The sequence below is a fragment of the Corvus cornix genome, chromosome 2 (assembly GCF_000738735.6).
Source record: "Corvus cornix cornix isolate S_Up_H32 chromosome 2, ASM73873v5, whole genome shotgun sequence".
Classification (NCBI taxonomy): domain Eukaryota; kingdom Metazoa; phylum Chordata; class Aves; order Passeriformes; family Corvidae; genus Corvus; species Corvus cornix.
The window spans coordinates 5824200-5848618 of record NC_046333.1 but is presented as its reverse complement, the minus strand read 5'-3'; the positions used below and the strand labels follow the sequence as shown (position 1 = coordinate 5848618).

Genomic DNA, 24419 nt, shown 5'->3' with positions numbered 1-24419 from the left:
CTAGTTATGCAGTGCAGAGCTCTGGGAAGGCTCAGCAGGCTCATGTGTAAGTCTGCTGCAGCTGACTTGTTAATAATTACTCCCACCTTCCCAATATGTTTGTGTCTTACAGTTGTGTTACCTACCTCAGCTGCAGTCCTTTCCTGCCTTAACCAGGGAGAGAACAGTAAACACAATTCTCTGTCAGACACTGGATACTCTTGAAGCTGGCTTCTCTCTACCCCAGAAAAAGCATGTGTCATGTTAGAATTGTTCTGATGTATCATGGCTTTGTTATATATACTTTGATACTCTGCCTTCAGCAGTGACAAACACCTGGTGCTCTCTAGCAAGCAGTGCCTCAATTGCCTTGGTTGTCCGGTGTTCTGAGTTGTTGTCACATGGAGTCTGCCTCTGGACCTTCAGGTAGTTGGTTTATACATTGGGACAGGAGATTTAATTAACCTCATTACAGTTTGAGCTGGCATTCAATACAAACATTATTAATGGTCATAAAAGTTACCCAACCTTTTTAAAATTCCAGTCACACTATTTGACTCTCTGACCTCCTGTGAAAGTGACTTGTGCAGCAGCCTGCCTCTGTGTGGCAGGAGGAATTACTGGGATAGCATCCTTAAACCTGAAACATAGGCTCTGTCTTCAGAAATGCGTGCTTCACTTCTTGTTAGAAGAGCATTTAACGTGTAGCGAGTTTGTATCTTATCAGAAATTATTATTAATTGTACTGTAGCATTCCCGTGGGATCATGGAAATGTGAATAGTTTCTACAAGGCAGTCCCTTCCCAAGCAGTTGCACAGGTAAGCAACAAAACCACAAACTGGATAAAGGACCCAGATGCCTGGTGAAATGAAGGGAATTAATCCAAGTGGTACAGCAGAGTGGTGGAACTGGGAACAGGATTAGCTCAGCCAATCCCATATACATCGCAATTTGTTTCCTTTTCAGGAAAAATCTTGTGAATAGAGTGTCTTCACGGAATTTTTAACGCTGGAAAAGATCTTTAATGTTAGCAAGTTAACCCAGTGCCACCATGTTCACCATTAAACCATGTTCTGAGGTGGCATTCCCCAAGTGTTTTTCGAACAGTTCCAGGGATGGTGATTCCACCACTTCCCTGGGCAGCCTGTTCCGAGGCTTTATAACCCTTTCCATGAAAAAAATATTCCTAATATCCAATCTGAACTTCTCCCAGTGCAATGTGAGACCATTTCCTCTTGTCCTGTCACTTGTTACCCAGGAGAAGAGACCAACCCCCACCTCACTACAACCTCCTTTCACGGATTTGTGGAGAGTGAGAAGGTCCCCCCTGAGACTCTTTTTTTCCAGAGTGAGCCCCCACAGCTCCCTCAGCTGCTCCTCATCGGACTTGTGCCCATTCCCAGCTCTGTTGCTCTTCTCTGGACACACTCCAGCAATGTCTTTCTTGTCATGAGAGGCCCAAAACTGCACATAGGATTTCAGATGTGCTTGATTCAGTCTCAGGAGGTGTGTGTGGGTTTCTGTGTATGTACGTTTGTGCAGGTACACTTTGCCATCAAGGCATGTCTGTATGTCTGTATATATATAGACACTCACACATATATATATGTGTGTGTGTGTGTGTTTTCTGTGAATAATTTGCAACCAGGATATGATTAATGAAATGAATTGCAGTTCTAATCTGCATGACATCAGAAAGTACATGAGGTTAATTGTGACTTTGATGTGTAGTGAGCTGATGTAGCTAATCCTTATTATGCCACTGGGATAAACTTGAAAACGGATTACCCGTGGGTTCTGTTCTTATATCACAGTGGAATTCCTTTTAGGTATTGCCTGTTTAGGTATTATTAATAAATAAAAATAAATTTCTATTGTCATACATGCACACCAATGTGTGATTTCTTTTTAATCAGTCAATCAATCTTTAAATTGAGTTACCTGGAGCTCCAGAGCCCTGTATGCTTTCCCAGTACGCAGCAGGGGGCACTATTGGAGTGGCATGACTGTGTTTGCCTGAATCTGAAACGTTAGAGGTCTCCATTTGGGCTGTAGGTTGCTGAGGAATATAAGCAGCCAAGCCATTTTCTAGCACTGGCACACGTATCTCTGAACAGCACTATATGTCCTGAGAATTTATTGCCATGATTAGGTTTGTGTCAAAACTTGTTCTTTTTTAATTGAACAAACTCCTGATCAAAACATCATCTGAGTGGTTTTCACTTGATTATCCACTGAAGTCTGAAGTGCCCTATTTCCCTTAAGTCTTTTCTTCTATCACAATGGAACCAATTCTTCATTTCCTTGAGGCAAAAAAAAATTGAGAATACTTCATAGTCCAAAAGCAGTGGCTTTTAGAACTTGAAGTAGATGTTTACTGCCCTTGACCTTGGTTGCAAAATCTCATTTAAAAAGATGCAACTAATTTTATCTCATACTAATTAATTTGCATGTAGTAAATTAGATTTTTATTAAAAATTGTTTGGAGGACCTTTTAGGAATAATTGTTGATTTAAAGATAATTAAAAATGCTCATAATGGTTAACTGACTGAATGCACTTCCTGTAACGCTGGGTTTTACTGCACACCTGAGACCAGAGGTATATTATTCATGATATTCGTGTGCTGAATTATAGACATGTTCAGCACTGTTCATGGAGGTTAAAAAGACAGAATACAAATGTCTGTAGATTTTAACTGGCACTGAAAAGGAAAATGAAAGTTACTGGGATAATCCCTTTTCTCTAGCTTTTTATAGTGCTTTTTAAATTTTAATTTAAGTACAAACTTGGAGTGTAAGAAAGTGACTGTTTTATTGTTAGAAAATGTAATAACACAAAGAGAGAAGCAAGGTGGCTGCTATTATTTGGGTTCTAGACAGTAACAGTAGAATCAATAGTAATTGTTTACTTTTTAGTGAGATTTTTGATAAGAGCACACACATTTCTATTGTTTGAAAGCACAACCTTAAAGCATGCCCCAGTTACGGGGTGTTGTGAGTAGAGCACAGGACTTTCTGATGGTGCAAGATTATTTTTGGTGCTCTCTGCATGTCCTTGCTAATGGGGTGAAGGATCCTACGATGGAAGTTTTCAAGATGATCTCAAGATGTTTCCTCTGACTTGATCTTTCATGTGCTTTCAGACCTAAAGGGTTCAAGTATGTCAAAGGGAGGGACCAGCTGTCCTTCAGGTCACTCTGAAGGTTTGGTGAGCTTGGGTTGTATGTAGCCCATCTTCACATTTCCTTGATAGGATTCTAATTATCCCTTTTATTCCTTGTGTCTTTATATAAATATAATTAGGTGGTGTGTGTAGGTAGGCATATACCAAATATCTCTGATCCTGCACTCCTTCTGGGTGTCTCTAAAGGCTTAAATCAAGAACACCAAGTTAGCGCTGGGGTATCATACCAAATATCTTGTGCTTTACATGCTTTTGCAAGAAAGATGCAAGGTTGGCTTGCATCAGACCCAGCTTACTATGTTTAATGTTTCTGAGGCTAATTAAAGAGCCACAAGATTTCTTATTGGGAAAAGAATAATTGTGTCAACAGGCTTAACAATGCTTGTTACTAACATGGGCTGCTGTGGTTTATTGCATCTTCATAACTTCAGTCTCTATGTTGGACCAGCTGATCCTTGAGGTTCCTTCCAACCTGGTATGCTGTGATTCTATGATTTAGTACTCACATATCTGGCTTTGCAGGTGTTGGGAGCTTGGTGCTATCCAGTTTCCTTTGCAGAACCACATTCTTTGCTTTTTTTCTTAATTTTTGTGGATGGTAAATGTGGTCAGAAAGAAGTTGCTGGATTCCTGTAGGTCAAATTCAGTTGTGCTGCTTGTGAGGAGTTAAGTGCAGCAGATGTTCTGTGTGTGTTTTTGTGCCTGACATAAGCAGCATTTAAAAACCTCTGTTCTTTTGTATTGACTTGCTGAGGATTACATAATATTTCTTTGGAGTGTTAGTTGCTACAAAAAGTAAAGTAAAATGCTGAAATTTGCTTTGTTGGAAGGCTGCTCCCTCTGTTGGTTGTCTCATTGATAGGACTGGAATCTCTCCTGTGCGAAACTATCAGCCTCCAAAACTGAGGGTCAGGAGTTGTTCATTTTACAGCTCTGCTATCCTTGCCCACCAAGAACTTCTGAAATTCCCTTTAGAAGTGACAATGTGCAGAGGCAAGTCTAAGAAGAAACCGAACGTATTTACCAGTTAGAGATTTTAAACAAATGAACTTTTGACATCTTCCCTCACTGTTTTTCCTTGGCCTCCTTCTATTCTATACCAGCTACTTCTCTGGCTGTTTCCTATCCATGGAGTTATGAAGGCTACAGTTCTAGGAGGTGACAACAGCCTGTGGTTTTTTGTTCTCCCAACAGACATAATAGGCATATAGGAATTGTGTGGGAATTTCAAGCAGGGTCTAAAACAAATTGTATAAGCTATCTAACTTTTCTGCCTTGATTTTTCCACCTGAAAACTACAGGATTGTGATTCACTCTTGATTGCAAGAAGATTTTTGTTCCTTGCAGGATGGTGCTGAAAAGTGAAAGGTTTGTCCCTTATTAGTTTCCAATTCAGGCATTGTTTTAGTAGGAATGAGTTTATCTTTAATTGCTTTTAATCAATAAGATGTACTTATCTGTAAGTGGAGTTTGATAAGAATCAAGTACAACGTGAAAGAACTGGTTAATCTGTTGTTAATGAAAAGTTTTATCTGTATGACACCATCTAGCTTCTGAGATGTTTGCTTTTGAGCATTAGAGCACAAACCACTTTGGTATTCATCTTCAAGAAAATCTGCTGGGTGCATAAGTTAACTTTATTAAGCCTTGCAAATGGTGGTAGTTAGGATAGTCCTCCAAAGAGGATGGTTAAGTACTATTACCATTGTGAGAATGAACATGGTCTTGAAGTCTGTGCAGAGGAGGAAAGTATCCTAAAAATAATTTGTTATTCAGAAGCATCCTTTACTTTGCTTCCTTGCAGAAATCTCATGAGGAATTTGTACTGCACTTCATAATCACTGGTAGCCTAATTGAGTCAAGGAAATTACATCTGTGAAGCTAGAGTATATAAAACCACATACAATTCCACAGTGCCTGATTCAGTACCCACTGAAGTCAAAACATCTTCTGCTGAATTCAATAAAAGTGAAATTGGAGGATTTTATGTACATGATTAGATAAAAGCTGCAAATTGACCAATACCTACGAAACTGATGATATAGTTGAGATTATGTAGTTGAGCCATCATTTAAATTCTTTTCTTGTATCCATTATTTGTGTGCTTGTGTGTGCACACAAATATGGAATCCTGCACCAATTCTTCATGAGTTCTCTGTAAAGGGCCTGAACTGGTTAATGCAGTACCACACCTGGCATTTTGAATATGCACATGTCAAAAAATTAAATCAGCCAGTAGGTTTGTGGAATAATTACTATACTTAAATAATCTACATTTTCAGTCTCCATGTAACAACTGTGCTCCGGGCTTCCTCTTGTGGAACTCATTCACAGGGATCTTGCTGGATCTTTGTATGTGCCTTCCTAGAATCATAGAGTGGGTCAGGTTGGAAGGGATCACAGCGGGTCATCTGGTCCAACATCCCTGCTCAAGGGTTGTCGTAGGGCACATTGCACAGAATTGTGTACAGATGGTTCTGGAATGTTTCCAGTGAGGGAGACTCCACAACTCCACAACTTCTCTGGGCAGCCTGTTCCAGTGTGTGCTCACTGCACAGTAAAGGACTTCCTCATATTCAGGTGTTCAGTAAAAAATCAGCTGCCTCAATCCCTTGCTTTTAAACATCAAGTTCTTATTCTTACAGAGTGAATAATGAGACTTTCCACTGCATTTGGAGGTATGGACAAACATAATGGCTATGACAAGATCGTGTGCAAAAATAATTTAAACAGATAAGCACGTATTTAGGGAAAGAAAAACACTTTTGGTGTTATAATGCCATCTCAATAAAAAGAACAGAAACTTAATCTTTTAATTTATGGTACTGTGGTATTTTATATTCTCAGTACTTGGTTAAACATTGCTGGAGATTTTGTGATAAGAGTATTTGCAATGCTAAGTAGAAAGGGAATGACCTTTAGAGCATTGCCATTGTTCAGATATTGTTCCAGCAGGTAGGTCTAATGCTCAGACTGAGAGTTGTTGTTTTGGTTTGTTTTTTTTTAAATGTGATGTGTTAATGTGTTATTGTTGTGTTACTTGGAGCTTAACATTGTAAACATCTCCCACCTCATTAGTAGCAGTGCACGTGAGTCAGGTCACTTGGCAAAAAGGTTGGTTTGCATAGGACCCAGCTTACTATGTTTAATGTTTCTGAGGCTAATTAAAGAGCCACAAGATTTCTTACTGGGAAAAGAATAATTGTGTCAACAGGCTCAACAATGCTTGTTATTAACATGGGCTGCTGTGGTTTATTGCATGTTCATAACTTCAGTCTCTATGTGCAGTGACTCTTACCTGTCCCATTGCTCCTACTGTGCCTACCTATGCTGATGCACCAACGTGAAATACCTGCTTGGGGCTTAGAAACACTTCTCTGCCCTGCTACTTAGAATAACTGGTTAGGTGCCCAAAATCTACTGCTGGAAGCAGAAGGATTGTTAACTTTGTAGCTGACCATGCACTTCCTGTGCGAGTGAGTGAGTGTGAGTCCTTCCACATCCCATTAAATTATGTAGCCAGTATAAATCAGGTTAGCTGGACTGCTGTCAATACAGTCATCCTAATTTATATCAAAGGTGTGGTCTATCTGCTCTCTAGCTTGGCATGTCTCAGAAGATGTGACGATAATGAAGCCTAGAATTTAGGCTATCACTGTTTTCGAAGGAGTTCCCCTGTGCAAAGCTGAAGAGTGCAGTCAAATCTAAGTTCATATCAGGGTGCAGCTGAGATCGGAGGCAGGTTTTGATACTGGAAGTGAGACTAAAAAGTGAAAAATCTCAGTGTGTAGGAATGTGGAATACAGTTAATTCATGTTTTGCAATGAATTGAAATAAATGTGCAGTTGCCGTTAACTTGACAGTAGGGAAAGAAAAAATAGCTTTAATTGGCGTCCTAGTTGTAACTTATCTAAACAGCCAAGGGCCTAGGAAAGCATGGAAGTATTGCTTCTCCATCAGGTCAGAAACTAGTTAATAGGAAAAGGGGAATAAACTTGCTTTTCCCTTTACTCTGCTCCATGTGTCTTGAGTGATTAATCTGTGCTTTGCCTCAAGCTGTTAATCTGCAGTGGTGACATTTCAATTATAAACGGCATTTTGTCCATCCCCTCTGGAAATTCTGGATTTGTCAGTGCTAAAACATCACTAGTACATGAATGCAACTTCACTGATAAATGCACAGCTAAACCTTCTTTGCTTCAAGAAACATTTTTGGAGGCTATGGCAGTATCTTCAAGCATGAATTTGAGTCCAGAAAGAACAGCAGCAATGCACATTTTCCATACACAAACAATAAATTGGAGACAACGCTGCCTTGATGAAAAGATGGGCAACAGAGTGACTGGGTAAGGCATTGATTCTCCAAACTTCCTTACTTTCTTTGGAGAAACGTGAAGAGTGAAAGCAGCAACAATAACATTCTCACTTTGTCCTTCAGTGGATTTTCCTCCTGACTTGTCTTGCCCCTTTGTTCCTAACTTAAGGAGATTTGATAATACAAGGGTGGTTATCCCAGCCCCAGCTTTTCTGTGCTGTTTAAGTCAAATGATTTCTTGTTATTTGAGACTATTCTGACCTGACTGCTGAAGAATATAACTGATTCTTATATCCTCACAAGATTGCTTTATTTATTTACAAACTCTTGTTGCCTTTCTACTAGCCAATACCTATTTTTAAAAAATAAAAATCCACTAATTTCTCTTTTTCTGAAGTCATTAATCATTCTTACATTTCTTTTCAGAACAGGCTTCAGTTTCGTTTTTTCAAATCTTTTGAAAATTGCAGCACTTCAAGCCTCAGCCTTTGAATCTGTTATTGTTTACAGGGACTATGCAGCCAGTGAAAGGGCCAAGCAAGCCTCTCCTGTCTGGCTCACCAGTCACATTCTGCATTATTAAAAAACCCAGCCTCTATGTGTTATTTGATCCTTTGTTTTCTGGTATAAATTACACAGAGGAAACAGTTCTTGGTAACATTTCAAAAACATTATTTCCTTCACAGCCTCTGGTTAAGTGAGACCTTTGTTCAGGACAGGTTCATCCAGCATGAGCTCTTAAGGGCCAGGCAAATTCCACCACTACTTGGTGGCCATTGTTTTAAAGGTTGTTCTTTGCAATAGTAACTAGAAATATTGAAGGTATAAACCTGTGGGTGTTAGGGCTTTGAGAAATCACTGGATATATTTTTAAATGCTCAGTCTATGACAAAATTTCATAATATTTTATAATTAGAATCACAGAATGTTCTGAGTTGAAAGAGACCCACAGGGATCATCATGTCCAACTTTTAAGTGAATGGCCTATATGGGGATCAAAGCCACAACCTTGGCATTATTAGCACCATGCTCTGACCAACTGAACTATCTCAAATTAAGTGTTTGTACTGTAAAAACAGTTTAAGATCCTGGGCATGGAAAACCTATTTGACTTCATTAAGGCTCTGCTGAGATACTTCTTTGATTGCAGAGTAGAAGCATATTTTAGATGAGTCTTCTTTTGATTAAGGAATACCACTTTGCTTGTCACATTCTATGGCAGATAATGGAAAAACCTAAAATCTCCCCAACCTCCCAAGTGAAAAAAGGCAAGCTAGAAAATAATATTTCAGCCAAAGTAACAATACTGTGTTTTTAATGGAATACTGTGTGTGTTTGTGCTGATTAGAGTGCGATACCGCAACAAGGCTGTGGGATATTAATCCCAGTAATGGGATATTAAAATTTAATTAATTCATTGGGACTATGGTTTGAGGTTGCTTGTTTTGATTTGATTCTGGTTCCTGGGTGGTTCCTTCACAGAACCTCTGGTGTTCTCTCACCGTCCTGGGTGCTGCTGCTGGGGATCCCGTGTATGGGTGCTGGTTATTGGTGCTCAGCCCCATGCACAGCCCTGGCATGGTGTCACCCACTATCACATTACCCCACCACCCCATCATCCTGATGCTGACCCCCTCAAGATTTGAACAAGGCTTTGTGTTAAACTTCGCAGGTTTTTTTTTTTTTTTTAGTTGCTAACCAGTAGATGTAGCTGTTATGATTAAGCAACTGCATTGTGAATTCTGTATGCTTGGCTAATCTGTTGTTTTAAGGAAAAGGGAAGACAGTCCCAAGATGAATGGGCTGTCTGGACAAGAGCCACCAAGAGTGAATTCAGCAGAACCGAGCAGTAACTGGGGGAAAGGTGATTGTGGCAGTGGATGATCACGACCACCGACCTATGGACCACCTACTGAAAACGGACCCCAGACTCCAATGCGGGGAAAAGTCATGTATATTGTAAGGAATGAAAGCTGACGCCTTTGTTTGTTAAAATGTATAAGCAGTGTAAACTTTTGAAGTCCTGCGCGCCAGCCTTTTGTGGGTTACCACCCAGCGCCCTACCTTGAGCAAACTGGAAAGAAGTACAGCATCACCTCGCCCCGGTGTGTGAACTGGGGCTGCGCACCGGGGAACGGGCCCGCGTTCGGGACAATCCCACCACAGCAGCACCCCACCACGGCCCCAATCCACCATCGCTTCACCCCCCGAACTCTTCCCGGCCCCTCTGTGCGAGGGATGGGGCGCTCGTCCCGCTGCCTGCTTCCTGAGCACTCATTAACCGCGGTGCTGCCGTTCCGCAGGGCCGGGCCGGCGGCTCCTGCCCGGGGAGGCCGGGCCAGCAGAGCCGCCCCCTTCGCGGTCCCTGCCCCGGCTCCCGGCTGAGGGCGAGGGCCGTGCCGTGCCATGGCCGCTCCCTGCTACCTGGGCTGGGATTTCAGCACGCAGCAGGTACCGCGCCGCCTCCCCCGCCCCTCCTCTCCCCGTCTCGGCCGGGCGGCGGGGCCGGGGGCTGCCCTGGCTGCTCCGGGCCCTGCCCGCTGCGGGGCTGCGCTGCCCGGGACGGCTCCGAACGCAGGCCCGGAACGCGGCGGGTGCGGGGGCTGCCCCGGCGGGATGCGGGGGATGCGCTCGGCGCTGCTCCGGCCGCCGTGCAAGATCGGGTCCAGGCCTTCCTCCTCTCCGCCGCTTCCGTCCCCTCCCCGCGCCTTCCGTCCCCGCTTTCCTCCTCCCCGCGGCGGGTTTGCCGTGCCGGGCCCGGCCGGGTCTCCGGGCAGCGGGGCGGTCGGTACTCCCTGCCCGGGGCTCGCACCCGCTGCAGCCTGACACGGCTGATGCCAAATTATTCACAGAATGACGGAATCACACAGTTCTTAGGGTTGGACTGCCCACAGATGTTGTGGAGTCTCCCTCCCTGGAGGTAGTCAGTAGATGTCAGGACACAATCCTGTGCCATGTGCTTTGGGACGAACCTACTAAAGCAGGGAGGTTGGACCGGATGATCCACCGTGGTCCTTCCAACCTGACCGATTCTGTGACTCTGTGGAAGGGAGCTCTGGAGATCATCCAGTTCAAACCCCCTGCCAAGGCAGGGTCAGGTGACACAGGACCACATCCAGGTGGGTTTGAAATGTCTCCAAAGAGGGAGACTCCACGTCCTCCCTGGGCATCCTGTTCCAGTGCTCTGCCACTGTCCATGTAACAAAGTTCTTCCTCTATTTGAAGTGGAACTTCCTGTGTTTTAGTTTATGGCCATAATAATTCCCAGCACTTCGTGTGTTTTAAGATGTCTGTGGCCTGCAGAGAGTGCATGTACCTGGTTGTTCTCATGTCCCCTTCAGCTGCATAAATGCACCCTTCATCCCTTTCTGCTTGCCCCATCTGAAGCAGTGGGTTGTGTGTCCGAATGTGTCCTGCTTCCCCATCCTGCCAGGGATGAGTTAAATCCTGGAAATGAGTGCTGTGGCCCTTCTCTCTATGCAGGCTGCTTGAAGACCCCTCTGCCCGCTGCTATAGGAGCTGGGATTTGCACCCAAACCCAGATTCCCAGTGTCCTTGTGTGAATCAAGACTGTGAACCTGGATCTTTGGGTTGCTGCTTGAAATTCTGCTTTGTCGGCACAGCCGGGTATTGCTGCACTGTGAATAGAAACTGTGCCCAAGTTGTGCAGAGGCCTGAATATGTTAAAAATAGGTGTTTGGACATAAATTGCCATTATGGTTGTGCTGAAGTTTGGGAGCTTGAAAAGACACATCCAGGTTAGGTCGATCAAGTGTTTTTACAGGGACATGCTGCAAGAGGAGAGCCAATTAGGCTACAGTGGGTCAGAGCCATTTTTAAGCTAGTGCAGGTTGGTAATGAGTTGTGCCAGGGCATAGATAATGGCCCTACACTGCTATGGTAAAAATGGGGAAGGCCTTGTTATTTGAATGCAGCTCCTTGAGATGACAGTCTTTGTAGGGTTTTTTTTTCATCAGTTCCTTTAGCAGCAGTTTGCACTCTCTCCCTGGTCAAAAGAGGCACAGAATGTGACCTACCTTCTTGCTTTTCTTCTTGGCTCTTACTGTCTTTCTTCAGAACTATGTGAACTTAAGATAGATGAGGAAAGGTTGTGGTACCCTTCTAATTCATGCATACAAGAAGGCTCAGCTTTATGGAGTTGGGGATGTTGATTTCCATATGTTGCAGAAGCTGACAATACACTTATGTAATGCCCTTTGAGCTTTGCCAAATGGGTAGAGTTTGATTTACTCACCTTCTGGGGAGCAGAGAAGGTGTTCAAGGTACCCTAAGGGGTCTGTAAGCTTCCTCGGTAAGATGGGACAAAAAAAAGGAGGTGAAAAAAAAAGAAGGCATCTTTAATCTAAGATACTGTATTCTTTGGAGAAATTGGGAAAACTGGCTACTGTGATGCAAGCAATGAACCTGGTGATATGTTTGCTGTTCTTTAGCACATGCCTGTAGCTCGATCTTGTGAATTACAGGAGAAAGAGAATGGGGAGAGGAAATACAAACAAAACTACATGTTGCTGAATTGGTGACATGCTAGAAATTCACATAATAACTTGTTTAATGTAAAATTATGCCCATACTTTCAGTCAGTTGTATGCCTTGGGGTGATCTTTTTTTTTTCCATTTTGTCTGTGGGAATTAAATTATTATAAATGACTTATGAGTGCTATTCAATTATTGCAAGATTTTGTTAACTTCCTGTTTTATATCTCCTAGTTGAAAGTCATCGCTATTGATGAACAGCTGAGGGTCATTTATGAGGATAATGTTCATTTTGATAAGGACCTTCCGGAATTTAAGTAAGGCTTTTTATATTTTATATTTTACTTGAATAATGTAATTTAAAGCTTTGGAGATTGGGGTGAGGGGACTGTTGCCCTATTGGTCTCATTGATATGTATGGAGGCATGGAAAAAGGTCCATGATGCCATGTTCATGTTTCCCACTCTGCAAAGGTAGTATATGCTCTTGCCTTCCTTGCATGTAAATATGACAAGAGCTCCCAACAGGAAATAAATTAAGAAAATAGACCCCAAAATGTTATATATAAACAAACCTTTTTTTTTTTTTCTTTTGTGACTTCAGGCTTGTGGACATGACTGGGTGGGATGCTCTCAGAACAGCAAGTAAATTACTTGAGGGGAACATCTAAAAGGCATTTGGAGGCAAATTCAGTTGTTCAAATCTCACAATAAGATGTAGAATGGCAGTATTTGTTTACTTAAACAATAGACTAGCATTGATAAATGTCATCCTTCAGTCACAAGCTTCAATAAAATACACTTACTTGATGATTTAACAGCGAAATTGAACTTCATCTTTGGGGTTCAAGTCACTAATTGTGACAGAAAGAACTATGAATTACATGGAGCCAATGAGCAGTATCAGCAATGGATTCTGTCACAGATCTTGCTTCAGGATCAGGGCCTTTTCTTGAAAATTACTTACTTTGCAACTGGGTCAAACATGTCACCTCCTAAGAGCTGGCTTTTACTTTTTCATGTTTCAAATACCAATCCTTGCTCTTAACATAAAAGCATTGCAAATTCTCCTTGGTCATTAATAAACTTGAAGAACTCTGCTTGGCAGGGAAAAAAAGTTGCTGAATTTACCAAGATAAAATCCTGTTTTTCCTTAGGACTCAAGGTGGAGTCTATATTCACAGTGACAGACTGACAGTCACTTCACCAGTGCTTATGTGGGTCAAGGTATGAACAAACTTTATATGGTTGAACGTTTCCCTTGCTGTTACAGAAATGAAAGTTTATTCTGAGCAATAGTGGAAGTCATCACTCAAATCAACATAGTCCTTTTGCTTACATTCTGTTTCTTTGAAGTGTTGTTCTGTGTCTTTGGTATGCAAATAGTAATGCTATCAACAAACATAGTAGAAGTTGCTAACATTTTGATGGGTTTTTTTGTTTGTTTCTTCACCCTCTACTATTAGAGCATTCTGTGTGTGAAAAATTCCTTCCTGACTTTCCCTCATTTGAAAAAAAGACTATTGGTGTTTTTTTTCCCTCATACACAAATGGGGCAGCTGTCACTTTGCCTTGCTTAAATCTGTGTTTTTGTAGCACCCAGGTTACTTAAACTATTTTTTTTAGAATAAGCTTTGTTTACCAATTGATGTTGCAACTCGTAAGTGGTGAAAGGTCAATTTATTCACTAATTCCCAGTAACTTTGGCTGATGTTTATTTTGAAGTACAGCATTTTTTTTTTTTTTAAATTTTAAAATAAGGCCTTCCTTACTTCTGTGAAGATTCTACAACACTTAATCTCACATGGTACTATGTAAATTTGTCTTACTTGAGGAATTTGAATACTTAAAATATATGAAATGTCACAGAACTCCCAGCTGGTAATCCACAGTAGCTGACAAAGGTTTGGTAAATTTGCTTGCAGTTGGTTTTTTGAACCATAATGAAGAAGAACGGTTGTAATTATTAAATTAATAATATGATGATACAGGTATATATGATGTTTCTTTGGAAGTCTTGCAGTGGTCCATTTGTCAAGAGAGTCTGGGAATTGCTGATCTAAATTAAACTATTTAAAGCTAGATTAATTTTTAAACTTCAGAAAAATGTGTCAAGAACAAAATTTACCTGTGTGCTTGAAGTGCTAAAATCACTTGAATTAGCCTTCTGTTAAAGACTCTGTGAATTTGCTGACACTGGGGGTACTGGTATTGAGGTTACCTAATGTCTTGTAGGATGGGGTGCAGGGTGTACCCCATTAAGATTTCATAGATTTTCAAAAATAAGAACGGAAAAAGATAATCTTGCTTTGTGTCTAGCACTCTTAAAAGTGCTTTTAAATGAATTGGAATTCTTTAATTTTTGCCTCTTATTTAGGATTCAAAGAATGGATCTTTGTGATTCAGCTTCTTTAAAGATCATATTTTTCCCCTGTGTGACTCAACTTTTCTTTTATGGACTCTCACTTAATAAATTAATTTATGCAGATTTTTGAGAAGTCCATAGTCATTAGCTAATTTTTCATTATCTGCCAATGAACTCTTATCAGTGATGACATGAATTTACTGTTTAATTCCATATTGTGAGTATGCATAATTTGAGAGCTCGTTACTGTCATTCTTGATTCTGTTTGTTGTTGTAGGCTCTGGATATGATCTTGGAAAAGATGAGGTCTTCAGGCTTTAACTTCTCTCAAGTCAAAGCTTTGTCTGGTGCTGGCCAGGTTAGTTTATAAAGAAAAGTTCTGTTTTAATGTATTTCTTTGATGGAGTGTAAGGTAGAGTGATAAATTTGACCAATTGTATTGCAGAAGACTGTAATGGAATAAAATAAGATCTAAATTTTTTTGTAAGCATCCATAGACACTCCTCAGGGGAGCTTGACACCTGAAGCACACAAAGCAATCACTAGAAGATAGTGGGAGTGGAGGATGAGGTTTGCAGTGTAGTTTAGATCAGTGTAGTGCAGAACTGCTTGGCTTCCCATTGTTTTAATTTTTTGTTCATTTTGAATTTCAGCAGATCCAGGTGCTTGTGGAAAATGGGGTGGAAAAAACAGAAAGGAGCACAGTTTGCTAAAAGCACAGTAACATCCCACTGAGCAGTTTTTTTTGGCTAGGGCAGGGATCTGCCCAAAAACAACAAAACCCAAATGATGGGAGTCTTTGATGCAGAAATGACAAAAATGCTGCCGTGATTTAGCCTGTAGTGCATAATGCCTTTTTTTGAGATTTATAAAACCCACCCTGACATTTAGTCAGTTAGCCAGTCTCCTCCTAGTACTCCAATGAATCAACAAAGGCTTTTATAACTTTCACAGATGTTATTCAGGGTGAGGACAGCACCAAAGCAATAGCTAATTCTGACATGCGAGGTTTAGGTTATTCATCTTGATGTATCTGGGGCTAATTAATCAAAACCCTTGCTTTTATCTCCATGTTTCATTGATTGCAGTTGAAAGTCTGAGCAAAGTGTCTGAAAATCAGAGCTGGTATCAAGGCTCTGTTAAGAATTTTTCAGTGGAGCAGAAGTTGGGGACTGCCAAGTAACCCTACCTCAAGTTAAAAAAGGGAGCGTATTTCCAGACTGCCCATATTCCCTTTATTTTGCCCACCCTCCAGCAAGGTGGGCAGGCTTGTAACTGATGGATCAGGGGACTGTGCTGAAATAGCCCAGAACTAAATCTTGACTGTGGAGCCCTGGCTACAGCTCAAAGAACCCTCAAATAAGTATCTAATGCCATTAGCAGTTTAATAATAGTTCCCACGAGAAGATGCTGTAGTTCAAAATAATATTCTGGTTTAGTGTCTGCTTTGCTCAGTCTTAAAGATTTTTTTATGAGACCCTTGATTTCAAAAGGAGCATTTTTGGGTACTAGTTTGGAGAAAGTTCTTTTGTTCCTTAGAGTGTAGGATCAGAATATGAACTTTGAAGCTTGGGAGGGCATCTCCAACTCCTGTTTCTGTATTTCCTACAGCAACATGGGAGTGTGTACTGGAAAAAAGGAAGCATCCAGATTTTAAAGAATGCATCATCTGAACTGCCTTTACATCAGTCACTAAAGGTAAGGTGCACAACAGCTCTGAAGGAAGAGCTACACTGTCCTTTTCCTGATCCTTACACATTGCTTTTCTCCTTCCTCTAGTTTGGCTGGGTTGCATAAATGAAATGTAGTAGTTATTCCTTTAGTTGCAAGGCTATTGACATTTCATTTTCTCCTGAATGACAGTATGTGTTGCTTTCAAAGCTTACAGGTGCCAGTAGGTGTCCCAGAATCTTTCAGTGTCAGAGTAACAGCCTGTTGTTCTAGAAAATGTAATATTTTTGTGAACAATCTGTAAATATTTTAAATTCTTTAATATATTTGTATTAACAAAAAATTGTGGTAAAAAAGACAGTTGTACCTGAGATTCCTTGAATGATGTGCAAGTGATTTCATAAGAAAATATATCTATTAAAAAAAGCAGCTTACACTTACCTCTGAAGGGATGGATGTGTAATGCTGTGTGGACTTAAAATCCTAACCAAGTACCTTGTTGAACCTCAACATTTTGTATGTGTGTGATTTGCAAGCTTTGAACACAGACTTGACAAAGCTTTTATTTAAAAAGAAAAATTGGGAGGAATCAGCTTTCCCCTGGAAGACCCTTACTTACTTCAGGGTCAGAAAGGACAGATGTATGTTGAAAGGGAGACTGATGTGTTAAATCACTAGTTTTGGAACCGTCTCATCTGTGCAAAACTCATGGAAATGGCATTAAAATGCTGGAATAAATGGTGTATTAAGCCTCAGTTGTATTTCAAAAGGGTTATGCCAAGCATTAAAGAGAAATGTGTTAGTAGAGCTGTGGGAAGTTAATCTGATGGTTTGCAGAGAAGTTCTAAAAGGGGATGAGGCTTTGGCTACCAGAGGATGTACTGAGACATTGTGCTGTAGGGGCTGTGAAGTGACAGGAGAAAAAGAATGTTGCTTCCCTCTGATGCAAAATTTGGGTTGAACTTACCATCACTGGCCAACATTCTGCTTTCTGTAATTGTTGAGAGGAGGGCAGAAGGCATGTCAGAGAACTGAGCTGTGAGCTGATACATATGGCTGCTGTATTTTTATTACTCTAGCAGGGACTTCTCAGAGATCAGACTTCCTAACAAAGGGTGTTGTTCATTTCAGGGCTGTTTTTCAGTCAGTAACAGTCCCATCTGGATGGATTCCAGCACAGCCTCCCAGTGCAGGGCGCTGGAGAAAGCCGTGGGGGGAGCCCAGCAGCTGGCAAGTGTCACTGGCTCCCGGGCCTATGAGGTAAGGAATGGATGGGGAGAAAGCTCCCAGCAGAATCCTGTGATAGAACCAATTCTGTCATCACAGGGATCTGCAGCAGGTAACCATCATCCACTAACTATGAAAGGCAGAGCTTTTGAAGAAACTCCAACCATACTGTGCTTTGCATTAGTCTCACAAAGGAAGATACGGAAATTTGTGAAATGAACTGGAAATTTTGCTTCAGGAGGCAGTTGGAGTGAGCATTTGGCCAGTGGTTCCCAAATACAGTGTTTGGTGGCCATGCTTAAAGTCTCAGGGCCTGGTTGTCCCCTGGGGGCATCTTGTGTAGCCACATTTCTATGGGGATGGAAACCCAGTTTGTGTTCCAGGTTTATTTAGGGGAAATCCATCCACCTATTTGTGGATAACCTGTTCTAGGATACTTCTGCAATTAAAATATTGGCCTTTTAATTTTTCCTGGAGGCTAACAAGCAGCTGTTGACCTAAGAGAAGTGTTTCAGAGGTTTGGGACACTGTCACAGATACAATGTCACTCATCTCCTCTTCCTGACTCTTCCCTCCTTGTAACTGTGACAATGAGTTATGGAGTGGGAGCAGGCCTGCCCTCCAGGCATCTCAGCACCTGGCTGCTCATACTCTTGGTTCAACAGAATCAGTCTTTAACCTCCCAAACTGATGTTTCTGTTTTTGAATCATCATGCAAGGTTTATGGCTAATGTTAAAATCAGTTAAAATCACTAACAGTTTATTTTTCACTTGCTAAATGTTAAGGTTTCAGTGCTAGAAGGTTTTTTGGCTATTTGACATAATATGTCAATGAAGAATAAATATTCTTGTATCTGGTTTTAGCCTCTGCTGGAGTTTCTGCTTTGAGTACAAAACTTCCTGCTTTAATTTCAATTCACCTGCCTCACAGGCAGGTACATAGATTGTGTAGCTTAAACCTTTTCAAGGATTTGAAGGCAGCATTTGAATTGTGCTGGTTCCTGTGCATAGAATAAGTGTGATTCATTCCATTGAACTGTCATTTCTGAAATGTAAATTATGGATAGTAATGCTTTTCCACATGCCTTTTTTTCAAAAGGTGAACAAAATTCTCATAATGAGACTATGTGTTATACCCTGTTTAGTGCAGATTGCCTGCTGTGCACTGACTTTCATCATGCATCAGGCAAATTAAATATCCAAAGTGCAATGTTCTGAACTCATTACACAGAGTTAATGATTATTGACTCCATTTAGGGTTTGTGTTTCTAAGCATTTGCATTTCTTTCTCAGCGTTTTACAGGAAACCAGATAGCAAAGATTTACAGCCAGAATCCTGAGGTCTACAAGCAAACTGAGGTTGGCTTATCTTCAATTCTCTTATTGGAAAACAGATTTGAAAATCTTTTAAAATTAATTTTGTGCAGATGTTTTTACCAACCTTTTTGCTAAAGATTATTTTGATTCTTGTGTTTGAATTTAGGATGAAAATAGAAAATTTCATTATTTTATTTTTTAATTTTGTTACATTATTAATAGTTAGGCAGATAAAATCAATTCTGCGTGTTATACTTCTCAAGCTGCTGAATAGAGTTTTAAACTGAATTTGCTGGGGGAGGTGAACCTCAATCCCACTCCTACCAATTTGGTGCCACTATCAGAAAGAGATACCCAGAGCCTGGAGAGGGATGGCAGGTCAGCAAGAGAGCACCTGAAGGACAGCAGCAGCCAGTAAAGTCACCTTCATTGGGGGTCCAGCTTAAATGCCTCTGTTCAAACGTACGTGGCACGGGGAATAAACAGGAGTTAGAGAGTTATGACCCTATTGGCACCGTGGAGCCATGGTGGGATGCCTCCTGAAGTGTTGGAATGGAGGGATACAGGCTTTCCTAAGCTGGTTAATATTCAAGGATCACCTCCTTCAAGCTCTGAAGTGATGCATACCAGCAAAGATTAAGTCAGGCAAAAACACCAGGAGGCCTGTGTGGATGAACAAGGAGCTCCTGGACAAACTCAAACACAAAAAGGAAGCCTACAGAAGGTGGAAATAAAGGCAGTAGCCTGGCAGGAATACGGAGAGGTTGTCTGAGCAGTCAGGGATCAGGTTAGGGAAGCTAAAGCCCTGACAAAGTTAAATCTGTCTAGGGACATCAAGGGCAACAAGAAAAGCGTTTATAGGTACATTGGTGGTAAAAGGAAGACTTTGAAAAATGCAGGCCCTCTCCAAAAGGAAGTGGGAGACCTGGTTACCCAGGCTATGAAGAATGCTGGGTACTCAATGACTTTTTTGCCTTGGCCTTCACTGGTAAGAGCTCCAGCCACATCACCTGAGTCACAGCAGGCAAAGGCAGGGACAGTGTAGGAGAAGATCACATTCAAGACCATCTAAGGAACCTGGAGGTGCACAAGTCCATGGGACCTGGTGAGATACATCCATGGGTTCAGAGGGAAGTGGTGGATGAAGTGGCTAAGCCACTGTCCATCGTATTTGAGAAGTTGTGGCAGTCTGGTGAAGTTCCCACTGACTGGAAAAGGAGAAACATAAACCCCATTTTTACAAAGGGAAATAAAGAAGACCTGGGGAGCCACAGGCCAGTCAGTCTCACCTCTGTGCCTGGCAAGGTCATGGAGCAGATCCTCCTGGAAACTGTGCTGAGACACACGGGACATAAGGAGGTGATGGTGACAGACACCATGACTTCACTGAGGGAAAACAGTGCCTGAAGAATCTGGTGCCTGCTATGATGGGGTTACAGAGTTTGTGGAGGAAGAACAACTGATGTCAGCTACCTGGGCTCGTGCAAAGTGTTCAGCACTGTCCAACACAGGATCCTTGTCTCTAAACCGGAGAGAAATGGATTTGACAGATGGAGCGCTCTGGGGATTAGGAATTGGCTTGGTGGCCACACTCAAAGAGTTGGGGTCAGTGGCTCAATGTCCAAGTGGAGACCAGTGATGAGTGTTGTTCTTCAGGGGCTGGAATTGGGACTGGTGCTGTTAAACAGCTTTGTCACAACGTGGACAACGGGGTTGAGGGCACCCTCAGCAAGTTTGCCAGCGACACCAAGCTGCATGGGGCAGTTGGTGCTGAGGAGAAGGGACACCATCCCGAGGGACCTGGGCAGGCTGGAGAGGTGGGGCTGTGTGAACCTCCTGTACTTCAACAAGGACAAGTGGCTTTCATTTTCCACTGAGGAGTTAACTTTGATTCTATTATTACATTTTAATTGCATTGTGTTGTTGGTTTCCTCCTGATTTTTAATTTTCAGAAATCAGCTTGCAATTCCGTTACTATTTCAGTTTGTTGACTCTGCATCTAGCTGTGACTGAAATGCCATGGTTTGAAGCAAAGTGAAAACTCCATGAAAAAAACTATGTGAATGAGAGAAGGACTCCTGTCCTGTGATTAGAATATGCCAAACATCCAGACCCATGAAGCCAGGATGTTCCTGGTTTTCCATTACTTCAGTTTTTGATAGCATTATAATCTTTTTTTTTTTTTTAAAATCTCACCCCTGTATGAAGCAGTTCATTTCATGAGAAAGTGAGTTGCAAAGTTGACTCTCTATTTTATGGGAGAATGCTTAATTTTTAGTTTTATTTCCTTCTTTTCTTTTACATTCTCATTGTAACTAGTACGGTATGAGATGAAACAGAACACTAATAGGGTCTGATCATAAGTTTAAGACTAATTTAGAGAAAGATATGTTAATGGGGGGAAGTGGGTCCGTGGAACTGAGAACTGGTCAGACCAACTTCAGACTCTGAGGGCTGTTTGAACTGATGGCAACTTTTAGCAGTAAAGCTTATGCAAGATGTGTTCAAGCACATACAGCTCTCTGCCAGAGCTGCTCTTGGGGACCCTCAAGGAGCACTTAACAGCGTGGCAATCTCAATGACATGTGGGGGGTGGATATTTTTGCTTCTGTAGGTCAGCTTGTTAAACTGGCTGGCTGATTCACAGTTTAACTTCATCCTTTTTTCCTTCCATTTCAGGCAGCTAGTGCCCACTGGGGCACCACAGAAGGTAGGCCTTTGTTATCTGAGCACAATGTGATGTATTCCTGGGGAGAGATGCACGAAGAGCAAGTGCATCATTAAATTTCCTGGTCATTACAGCCATCTCTTAGATCTCTGGCTATAGGCTGTCCTTGAATGCTGTGTGAAGCAGTGGTTTTGTGATCATTAATAAAAAACCTGTCATTGCTGGCTCGCTCCACCAGCAGAGGTTTGATTCTGTTTAGTTATTGGGTGACAGCTGTATTTCTTCTGAGCAAGTCACACCACAGAATGAGGAATTTGTCTGCTTTTGTGCCAGATTCTGGGAATAGATAATACTTGATCGTGCAGGAAGCCCGGTGGTGGCTGGTTAACTCGGTAGTTCACACAGCAGATGTGAAGAGGAAGCAGGTTCATGGTGGATCAGTGTCTTGTGTCATGTGGGGCATTTTTTGGCCAGCCCTACAGATTTCTGGATTTCATGCAGGTGGAGCATGCCCTGAGGCAGAGCTGCAGGCAATGGTTCAGTTCAAAGCTGGTTATTACCAGCTCCTGGGAGTAACTGCTGGGAGGTCTGGGGTCTCAGCTGGAAGGAAGGCAAGGGGTCACACAGAGGTGTTAAAGGTGCTTGAAGAGCCTTGGCAGAGCTTCTAAAAGCTTACAGACCTGTGCTCTGGGTGGGGCAGAGCATTGTTCTGGGCATTTCCCCTGTCATCAACACACAGGTGGTTTTCTATGGTTGTTTTTTTTTTTTTGTGCGTGTGTGGTTTTTTGTTTGGCTTATTTTTTTTTCCTTAGAAAGTTTTTTTGTTTGAAATGAATTTCTGTGATAGACAGAAGTGGATTCATGCTAACACAGAGTATGCTAACATACATGTGCTTTGCATGTTTCAGAAGGCAGAGCTATTAACGGCTTTTATCATGGGGTTACTTTTAGATTGATATGTGCTGGATTACTGCGATGGTCAGAACTGAATAATCCTCCTAGGTGTATTTTTGTGTGCTTTCTGGGCCTAACTTTAAGCATCTATTAACATTTGCTGTTTCCAATTAATCTCTTTGATTTCCAGTTACTTTCTTGGAAGTGAATACTGATGGGACTCACTATTTCTCACTTTTTTTTTTTGCAGAGAATCTCTTTGGTCAGTAGCTTTGCAGCTTCCCTTTTCCTAGGAACTTATGCACCCATTGATTACAGTGATGGTAAGTGTGGGCTTTTTTCATAGTAACAATTTAACAAGGAAATTTTCCTTTCCATCCCCGGCTTACACAGGTGAGGGACAAGGTCTATGGTATATGTTTTCAGTCTTTAAATTGCAATTACAAGTATATTAGATTTTAAACTAAATTGCTCCTTTCAGTTTGTTGTTTGCTGTGCTTATCAATCCCCATCCTACTGATTCCCACTTCTATCAAATGGATCCACAGAAAAGATTCTTAAATGCAATTATAGCTTTTTTCATTATTTTGTGATGTATAAAGGAGTGGTGAAAGATCTTTTAGAGGCATCAGAAAGTTGTGGAATCTTAAACTAAACTTCAGAATTCTGATATTTGTTCTTTGGTTTTGCTGGTTTCTCAGAGGTGCACAGGATGTGAACATGATGTATACTGTGATAATTTTTTCCCCACCTAACTGGAGTATGAATCTACAACAGAAGTATATTTTCAAAATGAACCAGGAAAAAAAGCATAAATAAAGCAAAAAAGTACTAAACCCAGTAAAAAAAAAATCTTCTATCTCTCTTTTCATCATAACAAAGACAAAAAAATTGACAAGACTACTGTCTCTCTTTTCTGTTGTGTGTTATCTCAGTTATCCAGCTTTTAAATGGCAATTTAAAATGGCAGTTACAAAGGAGAGCATTTTCCTGGGAGCTGTGCTGTTATTTCTAAATAGCATTTCTGATTTCTGCTCTGAAACTAAGAGAAGATACATTTCAGAGCTGAAAGGTTAGATAACAAGGCTCTCTATGGAATTTTTGCATTATAGAGACATGGTTGACACCCGTGTGTTAAGACCAATTTGCTTTTTCTCCTTTGTTATTCCATCAAATCTTACAGGAAAAGACAAGGCACCTCAATTTAAGCTAATGGACAACTTACTTGCTATCAGTTATACTCGAGACCTCAGAAATGGCAAGGCAATCCACGCTTATTTTGTAACACTTCTGAGATTATTATATCTGTTTTCTGGTCCTGTCCTTTTAGCCAAGTATTTCACAGCTGAATTTTATATTTTTGTGTATTATTGGCAACAAGAACTCTTTGGAGGTTTGCACTTTGCTCCTCAGCAGGTCCAAATACTGAGCACTTGAGTTGCTCAGCCACCCACTGTATTTCAAAGAGAGATAGTGAGATCTTTAGGTGCTTTTTCTGATAAAGAAACATACTGATTTTTTATTTTTCAATGAGAGTGAAGTGTTAATTTTGATTGGAATGTTTAAAATTATAAGCATTAAAAATATCTTTGGTTTGAGTTCGTTTTTTTATTTTTTGATAATGTTACTTTTCCTTTTCTTCTTGGAAGCAAGTGAAGGAAAGCCATGCTTCTCCAATTTCAGAACATGAAAATTTGTTGGAAAACAAAATATTTTAAAGTAAAGAAAATTAAAATTTCCATAATTGGAAAATTTTCTTAGAAAATGAGTCACATTTTTCAAACAGCTCCAGGAGAGCCTGTTCTGTTAGACCTATGGATATTTACAGAGCTTGAATAAATGTTATGTGCTGTTCAGAGCATGTACGATTATTAAATCTTTCTGTGAAAAAAGATAAGAGAACTAAGCAGGGTGTTACTGTTCTCTTTACAAGACAAAAGATTTTTTGGCATTGTAAGCTATATTTTGCCTCATTCATTCCTTTCTTCTGTTAATATAATGAGAGAGAATTCTAATTCCAGTAATAAAATATAAGTACAGTAAATGCAGTAGTTATTTGGATGCAGCTGAAAAACTTGTTTACCTGTCACTTATAATTTCTTGCAATTCACTTGATCTTTTACTTTGCACCTGTGTATTGTAGTTTAAAATGCATCTCTCAAAATAATATTCAGATAATAGACCTATTCTTCATTTCTGTAGGTTTAACTTCAGGTCATATCATCTTTAAAAGACCATGTCAAATTGTTTAGCTCTACACAATAACTTATCTCTCTAAATTTGTAGGTTATTGTGGGAAATGTG

At 41.0% G+C, this 24419-nt stretch overlaps 1 protein-coding gene across 2 annotated transcripts in view; it reads left to right on the top strand.

The window, feature by feature from the left end:
- The first annotated feature begins 9771 nt into the window (after window positions 1-9771).
- Window positions 9772-24419, top strand: part of XYLB (xylulokinase) — an 82540-nt gene continuing 67892 nt past the window's right edge. The window contains exons 1-8 of one of the 2 annotated variants that reach the window (XM_039549743.1): window positions 9772-9931; window positions 12209-12291; window positions 13131-13200; window positions 14616-14696; window positions 15950-16036; window positions 17141-17269; window positions 18530-18595; window positions 22366-22438. In XM_039549743.1, the coding sequence (XP_039405677.1) occupies window positions 9887-9931; window positions 12209-12291; window positions 13131-13200; window positions 14616-14696; window positions 15950-16036; window positions 17141-17269; window positions 18530-18595; window positions 22366-22438 (634 nt within the window). In that variant the 5' untranslated portion in view covers window positions 9772-9886. The remainder of the gene's footprint in view (window positions 9932-12208; window positions 12292-13130; window positions 13201-14615; window positions 14697-15949; window positions 16037-17140; window positions 17270-18529; window positions 18596-22365; window positions 22439-24419) is intronic. The other variant, XM_039549742.1, reaches the window with a different exon arrangement.